Here is a 13,908-nt window from a genome sequence, read left to right on the forward strand (position 1 = left end):
TCCAATGGCCGATTCCAAGCGCAACCTGGGGTCGCTCAGCAGGATGCAGATACTCAAAGAACAACCTAATGGTTTAGCCGGCAGACGATGCGAACAGATGGGGTTGCTAGGCTGTCGGGCACTGCATCGATAGCAAGAACACCTTGACGGCATGCACGTTGAATACCAATTCAAGCAGAGTCAGATCTCGGCCTTGATCAGGGCACCAGGCCACACTGGATGTTCAAACCCCTCCTCTCGAACCCCTTCCCCTCACGCGGGATGCCAAAACCGCCGGTAAGCTGCCATTGACCCGTCAGCCCGTTGTAGCTGCAGTCGGGTCAATGATCCAGGCTTCGTTGGCCTCTCGGTACTTGTTGGACACAGTCCCGGACGGTTCGTTCCTTCTCTGGCGCCCGTATCGGTATCTCGGTGATGGCTCGGGATAGCCCCTGGCAGGCCCCGCTACCAAAGCTGCGGGCTTGGCTCCTTGGGATGTTACAGAGCGGGGTAAACGAAGGACCCAGCTGCAGTCAGCGAGCGCCTAGGGGGCAGTTGCAGCGTGAAAGTTGTCTTGGCTGCGTGTCATGCCCTTCTTGACCCGGGTTGTCTCCGAAGAAACAACACACCAAAAACGTTCCATCCACGTTATCCCCGTCGACGGTCGCCTCCACCACGATTAGACCCCAGCCAGACAGAGGGATGATGTTTGACGACTGACGACTGTTGCTTACTGACTTGAATCAACAAAAGCTCCATCTTCCCGAGAACCTCCTTCCAACCCCACCGCCACGAACATCCCGAGCAAGGCCGAGTGCGAAAAGGGACTCGGAGGGAGTAGATCATGTTTCCAAGTACACGACTGTCTATCTATCGAGTCATTACAGATGACAATGGCCTCTCTGTCTACCATGGAAATCCCGAACGCCGATAGCCCCGTCTACGTCCGTTGTCCCCGTGTAGAAGACGATGGATGGAGATGATATGCCCCCGAATCGAATCCCTCCGTCTGTCTCATGCAACCGATCCATCCATCCATGCCGAACCTCCAGAAAATGCACCCAACAAAACACAACAAAAACGCGATACTCCCACCCCGTCTTACGTACCCCCAGCCAACAACACCATGCTACCCCCAAACCTGCCCGGCCAGTCACAAGCTATACGGCGGCGGCGATTCCTGCGTAGCAACCGCCGTAGAGCTCCCAGTCGCCGGCGCGGAAGCGGCAGCAGCGGGCGCAGCCGTCCAGCGCGCCGCCATGGCCATCATCTTCGGGAAGTATTGCTGGACAAACGACTCCCTGCCTCACGTTAGCTCAGGATACAAGACAGGAAGAAGGAAAGGGAAGAAACCCACGAATAGTAACTATGCTCCGACCCATGCACCGTCACCAAATTATGCGCCAGCTCATGCGCCAGCACCACCCACCACCACGTCGCAGCCTCGACCCTCGCCTGGCCCTGCTCCATGCCCTTATGCAACTGCTCCCAAAAGCGCATATTACAAAACACACTCCCTGAGCTATTAAACGCAATCGTGCCCCCCTGCTCATCATAATACATATGCAGCACACGATCACTCAGCCCATACACCGCCGCGACGTCGCGCAGCAGGCTCTCGAAGCGGGCGATGTTATCGACGCGGGAAGCGACGAACTGGCCGTGGGGGACGGACAGGTCGCGCGCGAGGAAGACGCGCATGCCGCGGGGCGCTTCGGCCGCGAAGACCAGGTTCTGCCCGGCCATGCTGTCGCAGTACGACGTTTGTTCTTGGACTTGGGTCTGCCGTGGTGGGGTGAAGAGCGCCGAGGAGTCGTAGGCGCGTGTGGATTTGATGGCGTTGAGCAGGTTTTGCTGCACCGTGGCGGGGGAGGTGACGCGCCCGCCGTCGGTAGTGGGTTTGCCGTCGCCGGTTGGGGTCGGGGTCGAGATTAGCGGTGGGTCGGGGGTTGGGGATTGGGGTTTGTCGTCCGCGGACTCGAACCCCAGGCGGCGGGAGAGGTTCGAGAAGAGGCCGCCGCCACCGACTCTGAGTGGTTGTTGCTGCGGTGGTGGAAGGCCCGGTGGGCTGTTCTCTGGGGACTGGTCGAAACCACCCGGCATGCGGTTCCGGGTCCGCTCCGGGGTCTTGGCATCCCGGGCCGGAGGGCCCTGTGCGACCCATTCCTTCTCGGCCTCCCGGATCCTCTGCTGTTCCGCTTCTAGCGCTTTGCGCCGCTCCTCCTCAGCGAGCCGGGCTTCGGCCGCCTTCAGACGCAGGATGCGGTCGACATTGTACCCGCGCGCTCGTAGTTCCAACAGGCCAAGCTTCAAGAAGGGCTCGAAGAAGAAGTAGGCTTGCTGGCTGGGGCGGTTCAGCAGGAGTTGGCAGATGGCCTGACCGACTTGGTACATGTCCGGTTTGTTCTCAGCGGCGACATAGAGCATCCATCCGCTGGCGGTTTTGTAGCTCGCCGCCGACCGCTTCTCCTGGTGCGATTTGGCGTGGCCCTTCAGCGATCGCCGCAGGGCGAGAGAGGAGACAGTCAACACCTGCAGGTTCTTCTCGAGCCACTGTGTGTCATGTTTGACGGCGTCATGCTTGTCCTTGGAATACTCGTGCAAGAAGAGCTTGGAGCGTTCCAGCACATGCTTCCGTAGCCACCCAGCCCCATCCTGATCTCTCGTCTGATGCCCCACAAATAAATCCTCCTTGACTTTGCTGCCCAGAGTGTTGGACCCCAGGGCCATGTAGAAAGCTTCGAGAAAGTCGTCCTCCGGAGCGCACAGCAGCGCTTCCTTGAACAGCCGGTAGCTGATGTAATCGTCAAGGACTACAATGGCGTCGGCGGTTGCGAGCTGGTAGTGCTTGATGGGAGCTTCATCCTCCTCGAGAGCCTCAGACCCCTGGCTCTTCCCCGATGACAGCTCCCGGAAGCCAAGGAGCCATGCTGACGACTTCATCTTCTTGAGAAGTTCCTTATCCTTCCTAAGGGTCGCGAAGTCTTCAAAGATGGATTTGAGGAGGTTAAGGTACTTCTCCGGGCTTTGGAGGATACTCAGCAGTCGTGCCGGCTCAGTACAAGCCAGTTGGGCAATTTCGTGCTTGGTAGGCTCGCTCTTCGCACCACATTTGAAAAGGAAGGTGTTGGCGTCAGGCCCGAAATCGACAAAGTCGAAGATATCTTTGTATGTGGACGAGCTTCCCAGGTAACAATGGGGGGGCCGGAGGTGGGCCAGGGTTGATCCCTTTACCTCGCCAACTCCCGCGTGGCGATCATGCTGCCTCATAACCGGTACGATCGCAGCGTCTCTCAGTTTGGCTAGGCTATTATGCCCCAAATCACCGACCCGCGTAGTAAAGTACTCAAACAGCGTGATCGCCGTGCTGCGATCCTGAGGAGGCTTCGCGATGAGCCTATCCACACATCCCGTGATGGGGGGATCGCGAGCCACGCCGAACTTGGCAGCATGCTGATGCAGGTCTTTCCGGAGAACGTTGTAGCCAAGGACGGCCGCCCTGTCGTTTGCGTAGCAGGCTGAGGGGGGGACCAGCTGCTTCTCCTTGCCTTCGATGGGAAGAATGCACTTGTCCGTGACCGATATATCAAATGACGTGTATCCGTTCAGGTGATGGTTCGCAATGAAGTACGACATAGCGCTTGTTCGGAGGTCTTGGTCTGACGAAGCCATCATATCGACAAGCTCTGAGACTGCCGGATTTGAACGCAGCCCAAGATCGTACAGAAACCGAGCCTCTGCGCTATTGCTTCTGAAACTCCCTGGCGGGCCTGGCCAATGAAGGATAGGCAGCCTTAGTGTTCTGAGCGAGTCCTTGGGCTCAAAAAGTTCCGACACCCTGTACAGCCGTTTCGAGCCCTTCGTTGGTTCCATCCCACGGGGGCCAGCCTCGGCAGGGCATAATGGCGATTCCCGGAGCTTCTTCATGTCGGCAGCAGGGATGTCGTTCTTCACCGATGTGAGATACTTGATGAGTTCCATGTGGCTCCATTTAGCATGAGCCACACCATCCCCCGCCGCGGGGGATGGGCTCAACAGCCGAGTGAATATTGTATCCAGGTCGACCGTCTTTCTAACACCCAAGGCGGACAGAAACTTGTCCTTGACGTTCGCACAGCCCTCAAGAGTTGGTAGGTCATCAAATAGCTTCACGGTCGGGAAGAAGGACTCATTAGGCTTTCTCATACCCGCTTTGGTCGGCATAACCGTGATGTGCTGTAACGCTGACACCACCGAAGATTTGTCGCTTTGGCTCAGATTGTCCCAGTTTTTCGAAAGAACGGTCAGGACTTGGAGAGCGAACTTGTCTGACTTTTTCAGGTTCTGCTCATCCGCGCTCCCGGGGGCGGACTCGATCAAGAACCTCAGCCAAGGAACTATGGCCAGTGGTTCCCACCCCAAGGCTTGGAGCCACGATTCGGTAATGGGCCCTGTAAAGGCCATGGGAAGGGTAGTAGGCGGCATTGGGAGCGTCGACGGGATTCTGTTGTTGGGATAATTCTTAATTGCCCCAAGCGCAATGATACCGCCCGAGCCACCGCTGTCGCTGATGGTGGCTACGGTGACGTCCAAAAGCCGCTGGACGGAACGGTGGTCAAGGTCCCCGTTGAAAGCGCCTTTGGCAATCCACTGGAGGAAATGGCTCAGCTGGTCCTTGTCCAGAGCCTTGGCTCCGAGCTCCTGACAGATATCATCGACCGTGACGTCCCGGATCAACCCGAAGTCAATCAGCCGCTTGATGAACGGATCCTCCATCATCTCTTTCATGACCACAGGGATTGCGGCGACAAACTTAGCAACCTCGTCAGATGAGGTGCGGACTTCTGTCGTGGGCAGCACTCCACGAGAAGACAAGACGTCTACGTGTTCGCTTTTCCAGGCCATCCAGAACGCCTCTTCGATGATTTGGGACACCTGCGCACTTGGCGTCGAGTCTTGGAAGCTATATGTTTTCAAGATATGCAAAGCCTCGGGGATGCATTTCTGCACGTCAGACAGCAAGGGGGCAGAACCCTTCTTACCGCTAGCCTCGGCCAACCTCTTCAGCTTGTCATTCAGGCCTCCCATCTCGTCTGCAAAGGCAAGCCGGGACATGATGCCAGCCGCACGCAACATTTCCATGTTCCAGGAGCGCACCCAACGTGCGTTGAGATCGATTGCCTCCCGCTCAACTGTAGGTATCACCGAGGGCGCCGAGATGTGCATGCCAGCGCCAGTCGTCTGGGTGGTCGGGAACCCGATGAAGATGCGGCCACCCGGCTTTTTGCTGGGAAAAACCGAAGCAAAAACATCGGCAATCTTGGAGGCCTGGTCCGACGATGCCTCCGCCGAGGCCATAGTTGCTTCATATGATGAAGTCAGAATGGAAAGCTTTGTGGTCTTGGGAGGGGGTTTCTTGGTCGCCCGCTCCAGTTCCGCAGCGAACGAAGCAGAAACACGGGTGGCTATCTGGCCCGATGTCACACGGAGGAAGATGACCGACGTTAACGGCGCCGTAAGATCTTCTGTTATGGCATCTTGAATTGCCTTCTCCTCCTTGGCCGCCTTGCTCCGGGTTGCAGACGACACGCCCGATGTGAACCTCGAAAAAAAGTTCTTCAGCGTAGGTAGTTCAGTAGCATAGTAAGGGTCGTTGGACTTGGTGGCTGATGCTACGGTCTGTGGTTTCCAGCCAATAACACTCATAAAATTGGCCTGGATTTTGATGGCGGTGCTGTCGGCTGAAGTGAGCTTCATGATCCCATCCTTGGTCTTGGTTTCCAAGTCTCGCGGAATGTCCAGGTTCAAGGAAGAGGACGGGTTCTTGTGCAGATCCAGCACTTTCCAGTCGTCCACCCAAAACTCAATATTTTGTAGGGCAACAAACGTCAGGCTGGTAGCGAGGAACTGGCTCACGGAGAGCAGGTTCGGAATGGGGGTAGTAGTGCTCCTGTAATCCAGCACGAATGATGTATTTGGGCTTGACTGGTCGGGAGGGAGAGTCACTTTCCTCGTGAAAAGAGCGTGCCCCTTCCAGTAGAAAGCCATGGCTTCATTGCCGGAACTGACGAAGGGCTCCTCGCAGTCGGCGAATACACTGTAAAAGCCAACACCAAACGCGCCAATCTTGGTCTCGTCCGGATTACCCTCGGCAATTTTCTTCAGCCTCGCCCAGTCGGTCTTAGTGAATGGCTGCCCGTTATTCTCAACGACGAGTCGTCGCAGTGTATGGTGGGTTATGGCATGCTTGATAAGCTCGGACTGGTTGGTGGTTGCCGGGAGGGGCACCTGTGTCGACGGAAGTGTTTCCCAACGGACCTTGACCGTCGTAGCCTGCGCATCGGCGGCATTCTGAATGAGCTCTCTCAGCGTAGTCCATTCTCCCGAGTATCGTGCGAGGACCTTGTCGATGAGCGCCCGGGTGTCGACTGTAACGGCCTCCTCGTCTTCGCCGCTCATAGCGGCGGCGCGGAGACGCGCATAGTCCATGACGTCCGATTGCCACACAAATGTAGGTGCGTAAAAAGGAAAGAGTGCAAGAGAAAAACAGATTCGGCGGTCAAGTTGTGAGATGCGGAGGATAGAGATTCGGTTTACCGCTGCGGAAGGTCGGAGGGGATTGCGCACCCAAAGAGGTGCTCGAAGTGGGGGGCAGGCGTCACTAAAGTCGTCATCGAGTTGCTATGTATTTCTGCACAGCAGGCATGAATGAGGGGGCAGTGGAGGGAGTGTTCGATTTATCAGACGAGTCGAGCTGTCACCGAGTCAACCGGAGACAGGAGGCTGCAGCCTCGAGAACGTGCCTGAGACGCCAATGAGCTGGCGTACTCAATGAGTTACCTGGACTGAAACACCAATGGGACCTTCCCGCTGTATTTTACCGAAAGCCACCTGCACTGCCCCGCCCTGGCCGTTCCAACTGTGTAATTACCTAGGTCCACCAAGGTACCTGGGTAATTTCAAGGATGTAAATACCATATGAATTTACCGACATGTGATAGCCTCTCGCTGGAGCATACCGAACCTGGTTCTAAGTGATGAGTACCTAAATATGTATGTACATGGGCGGTAACTATGCGCTACCAGCCCTTTCACCTTTCAGATTCATTCTCGCGGCGTCTAGTTCTGCTCCTGCTACGCCGTCTATCATGGTGCCTTGGCCTCTCACGTTCGCCTCGACTCCTGCTCCGACTCCGACTCCTATCGTTCTTCCTCCTATGATGCAAATCGCGGCTGCGGCTGCGACTGTGGTCATCATCCCGCCGTCTCTCTTGCCGATGGCGGCCATGGTCTGGACTACGGCTTCTCCTTCGCTGGCCGCTATCCTTCGCCCTACCCTCAAGGCTGTCACGCCGCCCCCGCCTATCCCGGCTGCGATCGCGGTACCTGTCTCGGTCTCGGTCCCGGTCCCTGCTTCTATGCCTCCTCTTGTGTCGTCGCTCTGAGTCTCTATGTCGGTCCGATTCTTTGCGCCGATCTCTCCGCGCATCGGGCGCGGGTGCTTGCGTCGTAGCCTTGTCGTTCTCCGCCACACGGTTCGGAACCTTCGACCCTTCCACCTCTACCGCGTTTGCGCCAGTCGCATCGCGTATCTTGATGGGCAAGCCTAGCGCCTGTGCTATCGCATCTTCTTCCGCTTCTTTGATCTTGCGGATCTCTTCGCGGCGCTCCCGGGCTTCTCTCTCCTCCTCTGTCTCGTTCGAATCTGCCGCACTCGCGTCTGCTTTGGCGTACCAATTCAAGTCGCGCCCTTTGGCCCAGCGCCCGACGGGCGCTTTTAGGCTATGGCCCAAGTAATTTTCGCGGTACTGGGATGTGGCGACATCATCCCAACTGAAATTGACGCCACCGCGCGAACCTGTTTTCCGGACGGTCGAAAGGAGGTCCATGACTCCTCCTGCCTGTTGATTCAGTCGTGATGCTGTGGTAATTTCAATTGGAAAGCAACCTTAAAAGAATGCGATGAGGGCCTGCGAGTTGGTGTGAGGTTGGTGGTGTGGTGTGTTGATGGGAACTTTGTTGAAGCTTGGCTGACGGTTGAGAGATGCTCACCCCCTGTCGCATTTGCCAAGCATGTCCCGCGAACGGCCCTAGCTGCGGGTCGAGCTCCAATCGCGGCTCAACGCCGCCGATAACTAAACCACCACGGTTCTTTAATGGTTTCCTTTTAGTAGAGCTCTCTAGAAACGCACCCAACCCCCCGAAACCCTTCACTCACAACAAGCTCTCACCCTCGTCACTACACACGCCCACAAGTATCACTCATTTGATAAACCGTCAGCCATGGCTCTCGACCCAGCACCATACACCGGCCCACCGCTGGACGAGATCCAATGGCGCGCGCCGCCCGACTTCGACATGGGCATCCACAGCAACAGCGTGCTCTTCTATTTCGCCCAATCGCCCTTCTACGACAGGACCTCCAACAATGAGGTTTTGTTTCAGCAAGGTCTAAACAACCCTAACTTGACACCGTACCTCGCAACCCGCGAGCTCTTCGAGGGACGCCTGAAGACCATGTCCGGGCTCGAATTCGTTGTTGCTCAGGAACCCGCCGAGACAGGCCCCGGAGCCGGTACCGGCGTGTGGGTGATTAACAAGCAGACCCGGCGGAAGCAGTCGCCCCAGGATGAGATCATTGTACACAGCTCATACTTTGTTGTTGGGGAAAACATCTACATGGCGGCGAGTTTCGCCGACATCCTCAGCTCCAGAATCGTACGCCCCGCCCGCCCCTCTCTTCATGCTCAACCCCCCCTAACCACGCTCCATCATAGGCAGCGGCCTCCCCCTTGCTAGACGGGATACTCCCCAGCTCCTCCAGCGCCCAATCCTGGTCCCCCGCCCTCGGCCGCGTCTACCAAAACCCCAACACCACCGCCACCACCACAACAACAACCAAACACCGCGAGGCCACCCCCCTCCCCGACACCAACAAACACACCACCGCCACCGCCACCCCAACCACTAGCGAACCATCCTCCCGCCTCATCGAAGAAGCCCTCGGCATCCAGCACCAATTCGGCGACCACTTCATGGACGAGAACCCGATCACCGGCAAACCGGGCGAGTTCCTCCTCGCCTCAACAGGGCGCAAGGCGGTCAACCTATCGACAGCGGCGGCGCTCAACGCCAAGAAGGGGGCGCTGATGCCCATGCTGCCGACGCTCAACACCAAGCTCGGGGGCGTGGGGCCCGGGGGCAGCGGCGGCGGCAGCGGCGGTGGCAGCGAGAATCCCCTCTCGGCTAAGCCCACGGGGAAAGAGACTAAGAGCCCTAAGACGCCCGGGGGTGGGAGTTTGCAGAAGGGGAAGAAGCGGAAGGGCAGTAAGGCGGCCGTGACGCCGCAGTGAGGTGGGGAGGGGTCTCTTTGTGATGTGGATAGCATTGGGAGGGGTGCTGCTATGGCTGCTATGGTTGGGATGGGATCTCATGGATGGGCGTTCAGGTTGTGCTTTGATTATCATTATGATACCCCGGGTTTCCTACTACTAGGACGTAACAAAAAGGGGTCAGCGTGGTTGCGAAAAAAACAGCGACATCAATACAAATCGCGTTTTAAAAGCATATCACTCAGCGCGGACACGGTTTACTCGCGAAGCCCAGCCTGCTAATCAAATGGCAGGAAAGTAACCGTCTTTATAATCTATCGAATTACTCTTGTCTCAATAGACATCTTATATCTTGCCGCTTGGGCCCCAAACGGCCTGAGATGGGTTCGCTAGGGTGGTCAGTCATCTGTATCTGTACTGTAACCGATTCCTAAACGGAGAGCCAACAGAAAAAAAGGAAAAACAGAAGTTCCCAAGACGCCTAGTTCAGAAAAAGAACAATGTAGGTGATGGTTTATAATCATTATAAGATTCATAAACAGCCTCTTGCGAGCATTCATCATGACAGGGCGCCGTGGGGGAAAATTGGGAGAAGTAAACAAGGAAAAAAAGGTATATTCAAGCAGAACGAGAAGAGAAGAGAAATGCCGGGTAGAAGAAGAAAAGGAGAGAAGAATAAATATTAAGAACGGTAAACAAGATAACAACATACCTGTGCAGACCCCCATTAACCGCCCATCTATTCGTCTACCCACCCTTTCCCCGCAACCCTCTTCTGCTTGATCTTCCGCATTGGAAGGGGCCTATTCAAATGGTCAAAATTGTCAGCTCCAAGCGGGCACTTTAGAAAACGGGAAGATACGTACCATCCCATACCGCCACCCGTCTCCGACCTCAAATACGGCACCACCCACACCTCCCTAGTGCTATCCGTGGCGCCCTTGATCTCCTTGACCGGCTTACCGTAGGTAAGCAGCGGGGTCCCCTTAGCAATATTCGCTAGCTCCCTCCCAGTCAAATCAGTCAAGGAGTGCATCCTCGTCTTGGGCTTCTTCCCGGCGGCGGTGGCAGGGCCGGATGGGGTAGCCCGCTGGAGGTACGCGTACGTGACGTACTCCGGGCACTCGGCGGCGCTGAGACGCGCGAGTGGCGACGACGGGTGGATGTACACCAGCCTGTCCGCCGGGTCGGCCGAACCTTCGCTGTCAAGCGGGATTAAGGGGAGGTAAGGCACGTCGATGGCGCGCTTCGGGTTGCGGAACATTTCTGGTGGGTTGGGCGCTTTGTCGGCGCGGATGGCGACTTGGTCGACGAAGCCTGCGGATACCATCTGTTTGAGGGCTTGGACCTGCTCCTCGGAGGGCCGTGGGAGAGTCGGGGGGAGCGTGAAGTTTTCAAAACCAGTCATGTGGGTTTTGACAAGGTTGGCGAGTTGGCCTTGGAGCTGCATAATCTCCTTGAGGGCCTTGAACCGAACAAAATGGGATTCGCACCATTGTTCTGTGGGTTCGTAGGCGAATTCGCCGACCACCTGGAGAATTTTCATGGCATCAGACTTGGCGTCGAGGGAGCAGAACTTCTTGTGAGCCGCCCTGTATGATTCCCGTAGCTTTTCCTGCTTGTATTCGGCGATGACAACTTGGTCGGTGCGGTACTCTTCGGTCGTGTCCGTAGGAGCGGAGAAAATTTGGGTTTCCGATACGAATATCTCACCCGCAGATAGCCCCGCGATCATAGCGATGGTGTAAGGCAGGCAGCCGTGAAGATGTCCAACAAGCAGAATCCGTGCAAAGCGAGGGGCCAGGGGGAACCTGGACATCGTTAACCCGACCGGCGTAATGTTTCTCTCGGGCGAGAGGGCCGATATGTAAGTCAAAATCTTCTCAGCTTTGACAATGCTCTGTTGATCCGGCGGGGTCGGGAAGGGGAAGTTGACGATATGCTTGAGGTTCATGGACTTAAGCTGAAGCACCACAGCCTCAGCAGGTGTCCGGAGAATCTCAGGTGTCGAGAACTGAGGGAAATCTCTCTCGTAGACTGCTGACGAGTACAGCCTCCAGCAGTGGCCGGGACCCGTACGGCCAGCACGGCCAGCTCTTTGGTGTGCGCTGGCCTTGCTAATCCAGTCGATCTCGAACCTCTGGACCCCGCTCACAGGATCATACTTTCGTTCTTTTGACCTGCCGCAGTCAAAGACGTAGCGAATACCAGGAATGGTCAAACTCGTCTCCGCCACGTTTGTAGCTAGGATAACTAGCCGCGAACCGTCAGGGGGCGGTTCAAAAACTCTCATCTGCTCTTTTGTTGGGAGTAGAGAGTATAGCGGTAGAATGTGCAACCGCCGCGGGCCCGTACCCGATTCCTCATCCTCAATCTCGAAGTCCTTCTCGTCATCTTCATCGTCCGAACCGAATTCGATCTCATCGTAGTCATCAGGGCCGTTTCGGTCGTCGGAAGCCCCAAAATCGATGTCTTCCGCTTCAATGGGTACCTCACTCCCCGAGACCCTTACTTTCGGTTCCTGGGCGGGGGTCATGCCGCCGCTGAATGCGGTATTCAACCGCTTGCTCAGCCTTTGGATCTCTTCTTGGCCCGTCAAGAAGACAAGCATGCCTCCGGGAGGCAGCTTACGGTGCCCTCTGCTGGTCTTCCGGAAAGCCTCCTCAACGTAGTCATGGTGTGTCTTTTTGGCAAAGTGAAGCGTGACCTCATGCTGGCGACCGTCGACTTGAACAAGACGCGGTGGTGTCTTGAATAGCTTGGGATTCTGGGTGAACTCCTCGACCCTAAGTGTTGCAGACATGATGACCACCTTCAGCGGCTTCTTAGAGGGGTCTTCCTCCATCAACTTTGCCCTGAGCTTGACCACTCTGCTGAGAAGTGCGATCAGAATGTCGGTGTTGGTGCTCCGTTCGTGGGCCTCGTCAAGAATGATGACTGAGTATTTTTGAAGAGTAAAGTCCTCCGCCAGCTCACGTAAGAGGATACCGTCTGTCATAAACTTGATAGCGGTGTCACGGGAGGCATTCTTCTCGAACCTGATCTGGTAGGCCACCACATGGGAATGATCCCCGAGCTCACGGGCTACACGCTTCGACATGCTGACTGCTGCTACTCGCCGCGGTTGTGTTACACCAATCATGCCGGGAGTCGGCCCTCCTGGTGAACCATAACCAGCTTCGAACAGAAATTGTGGTAGCTGTGTGGTCTTTCCGGAACCGGTGTCACCACAAACAACAACGATGTCATTGTTATGGATGGCCTCCATGATTTTCTGCTCCTCAGCAACAACTGGCAACTCGTAGCGAGCCTCTTGGATTTTGGCGTCTCTTGTCACAGTTACAGTGTATGCCTTCCTTGTGGTGTTTGTCGTGGGTTGCAATTCTATTGGCAGTGGGTCTTGTTCGATCGGGCGAGGGGTGAAATCTGCGGGCTTTGGTATGCCCAGGGCCGTGAGATCTGAGGCGACTGGCTTGTACCCCTGGGCTTCATTTCGTTGCTGATGGGCCCAGGCCTTGAATGCGGATATCCTTTCCTGTCCTCCCTCCGCAACCTCGTCATCATCCTCAGATTCACTGTCCCCTTCCGAGCTCTCCACGTCGTCGGATGAGTTGCTCTCGCCTGAATCTGAGTCGCTTTCACCCGAGCCTGAGTTGTTTTCGCTTGAGTCTTCCTCCGGCCGTCCTCCAACGTGATTAGCAGGTGGTATCGAGCCGTTAGAGGTTACGGACGGCCCATGTTCAGACGTGCTCCCATCTTCATCGCTAAAACCATCCCACTCAGGCGAATCAGACCTCTCCTCAATGGTAAAGGTGACCACGGGATGCTTTGTCTTGACCCCTCCTCGCTTCTGCCGTTTTGCAAGAACCGGGTGACCCGAGTCATCTAGTTTGAGGGGCCGCTTCAAGCCAGACCCGGTTATTACAGGGCCGGATGGTGTCGGCCGGTCGGACCCAGCATCTTCGGCCCCAGCCGCTGGGCTGTTATCGTCTTCATCATCTGAGTCGGCGGATTCCTCGTCCTCTGGTTGCTCGCTGCGGGCTCTCTTCCGAACCTGGTAGAGCAACTGTGTGTCAGACTTCTCAAGGCCGAGGCCAGCATCCTTTTCCCTGAGGGTACGTCTCAAAGCGTCCCTCTTGGTCTCTTTCGTCTGGCCCAGGGTTTTGCTGCTGGAGAAGAGACTGGTGTCGATTTTGTTGGCGGCGAGCTTGGCGAGCAGTTCCCGATTTTCGTCCTTCTTCAGCTTGTTGTCTATGTATTTTTCGAGCCGCTTGGCCTTTTGAGCGCTGACTTTGACCCCCTGGGGCCTCAGTTCATCACGAAGCTGTGCCTTCCTCCGATCCGCATCAGCCTGTTGTGAAGGCGTGATCTCAAGAGCATTGCTGTCAGGCTCGGGAATGTGAGAGGCATCCTGCTGCGCCCTCTGGCGGTCAAGAACTTTCCGCTTCCTTTCACGCGGAACAAATCTCTTGGGGGGCATCTTGTCGTCGGTGGCTTGGCTTGCTCCGAGTCGAAAGATGCTCAACCGAGTGCTTGATGAGAGGCCGGAATGCTACCGTATGGTTTTGATACCGCAGCTGGAAGAGGTGTGATGTAGTGAAACCAATTAGGGCCTGAT

General features: G+C 56.3%; 5 protein-coding genes across 5 annotated transcripts; 1 reads left to right on the forward strand and 4 right to left on the reverse strand.

Moving 5' to 3' along the window:
• Positions 1-978: 978 nt before the first annotated feature.
• Positions 979-6,572, reverse strand: F5144DRAFT_134595 (uncharacterized protein). Its single transcript, XM_066782327.1, has 2 exons — positions 1,337-6,572; positions 979-1,280 (listed from the first exon to the last, which is right to left on the reverse strand). Exons 1-2 carry the CDS (start codon positions 6,445-6,447, stop codon positions 1,133-1,135), a joined length of 5,259 nt encoding a protein of 1,752 aa, XP_066647029.1. The 5' UTR covers positions 6,448-6,572; the 3' UTR covers positions 979-1,132.
• Positions 6,573-6,856: 284 nt separating this feature from the next.
• Positions 6,857-7,983, reverse strand: F5144DRAFT_563695 (kinase phosphorylation protein-domain-containing protein). The gene has a single exon (XM_066788391.1). It carries the CDS (start codon positions 7,845-7,847, stop codon positions 7,050-7,052), a length of 798 nt encoding a protein of 265 aa, XP_066647030.1. The 5' UTR covers positions 7,848-7,983; the 3' UTR covers positions 6,857-7,049.
• A 110-nt stretch (positions 7,984-8,093) lies between these two features.
• On the forward strand, positions 8,094-9,311 carry F5144DRAFT_610252 (MED6 mediator subfamily complex component-domain-containing protein; the record flags this gene model as incomplete). Its single annotated transcript, XM_066791653.1, has 2 exons — positions 8,094-8,676; positions 8,736-9,311. The coding sequence occupies exons 1-2, from the start codon at positions 8,242-8,244 to the stop codon at positions 9,309-9,311; spliced, it is 1,011 nt and encodes a 336-aa protein (XP_066647031.1). The 5' UTR covers positions 8,094-8,241.
• Positions 9,312-9,606: 295 nt separating this feature from the next.
• Positions 9,607-10,086, reverse strand: F5144DRAFT_563699 (uncharacterized protein; the record flags this gene model as incomplete). The annotated part of the gene is made up of 1 exon (XM_066788392.1): positions 9,607-10,086. A coding segment is annotated over exon 1 (326 nt), but the record flags the coding sequence as incomplete, so codon positions are not given.
• Positions 10,030-13,770, reverse strand: F5144DRAFT_482912 (P-loop containing nucleoside triphosphate hydrolase protein; the record flags this gene model as incomplete). Its single annotated transcript, XM_066785363.1, has 2 exons — positions 10,030-10,093; positions 10,157-13,770. The coding sequence occupies 2 exons, from the start codon at positions 13,768-13,770 to the stop codon at positions 10,030-10,032; spliced, it is 3,678 nt and encodes a 1,225-aa protein (XP_066647033.1).
• Between the last annotated feature and the right edge of the window lie 138 nt (positions 13,771-13,908).

The sequence above is a fragment of the Chaetomium tenue genome (genome assembly GCF_020726465.1).
Source record: "Chaetomium tenue strain MPI-SDFR-AT-0079 chromosome Unknown F5144scaffold_2, whole genome shotgun sequence".
In the NCBI taxonomy this organism is placed as follows: domain Eukaryota; kingdom Fungi; phylum Ascomycota; class Sordariomycetes; order Sordariales; family Chaetomiaceae; genus Chaetomium; species Chaetomium tenue.

Coding starts and splice junctions, on each gene's coding strand:
- F5144DRAFT_134595 (XM_066782327.1), bottom strand. CDS start 6,447: ATGGACTATGCGCGTCTCCGCGCCGCCGCTATGAGCGGCGAAGACGAG. Junction 1,281..1,336: donor TCGGAGCATAGTTACTATTC/GTGGGTTTCTTC, acceptor AACGTGAGGCAG/GGAGTCGTTTGTCCAGCAAT.
- F5144DRAFT_563695 (XM_066788391.1), bottom strand. CDS start 7,847: ATGGACCTCCTTTCGACCGTCCGGAAAACAGGTTCGCGCGGTGGCGTC.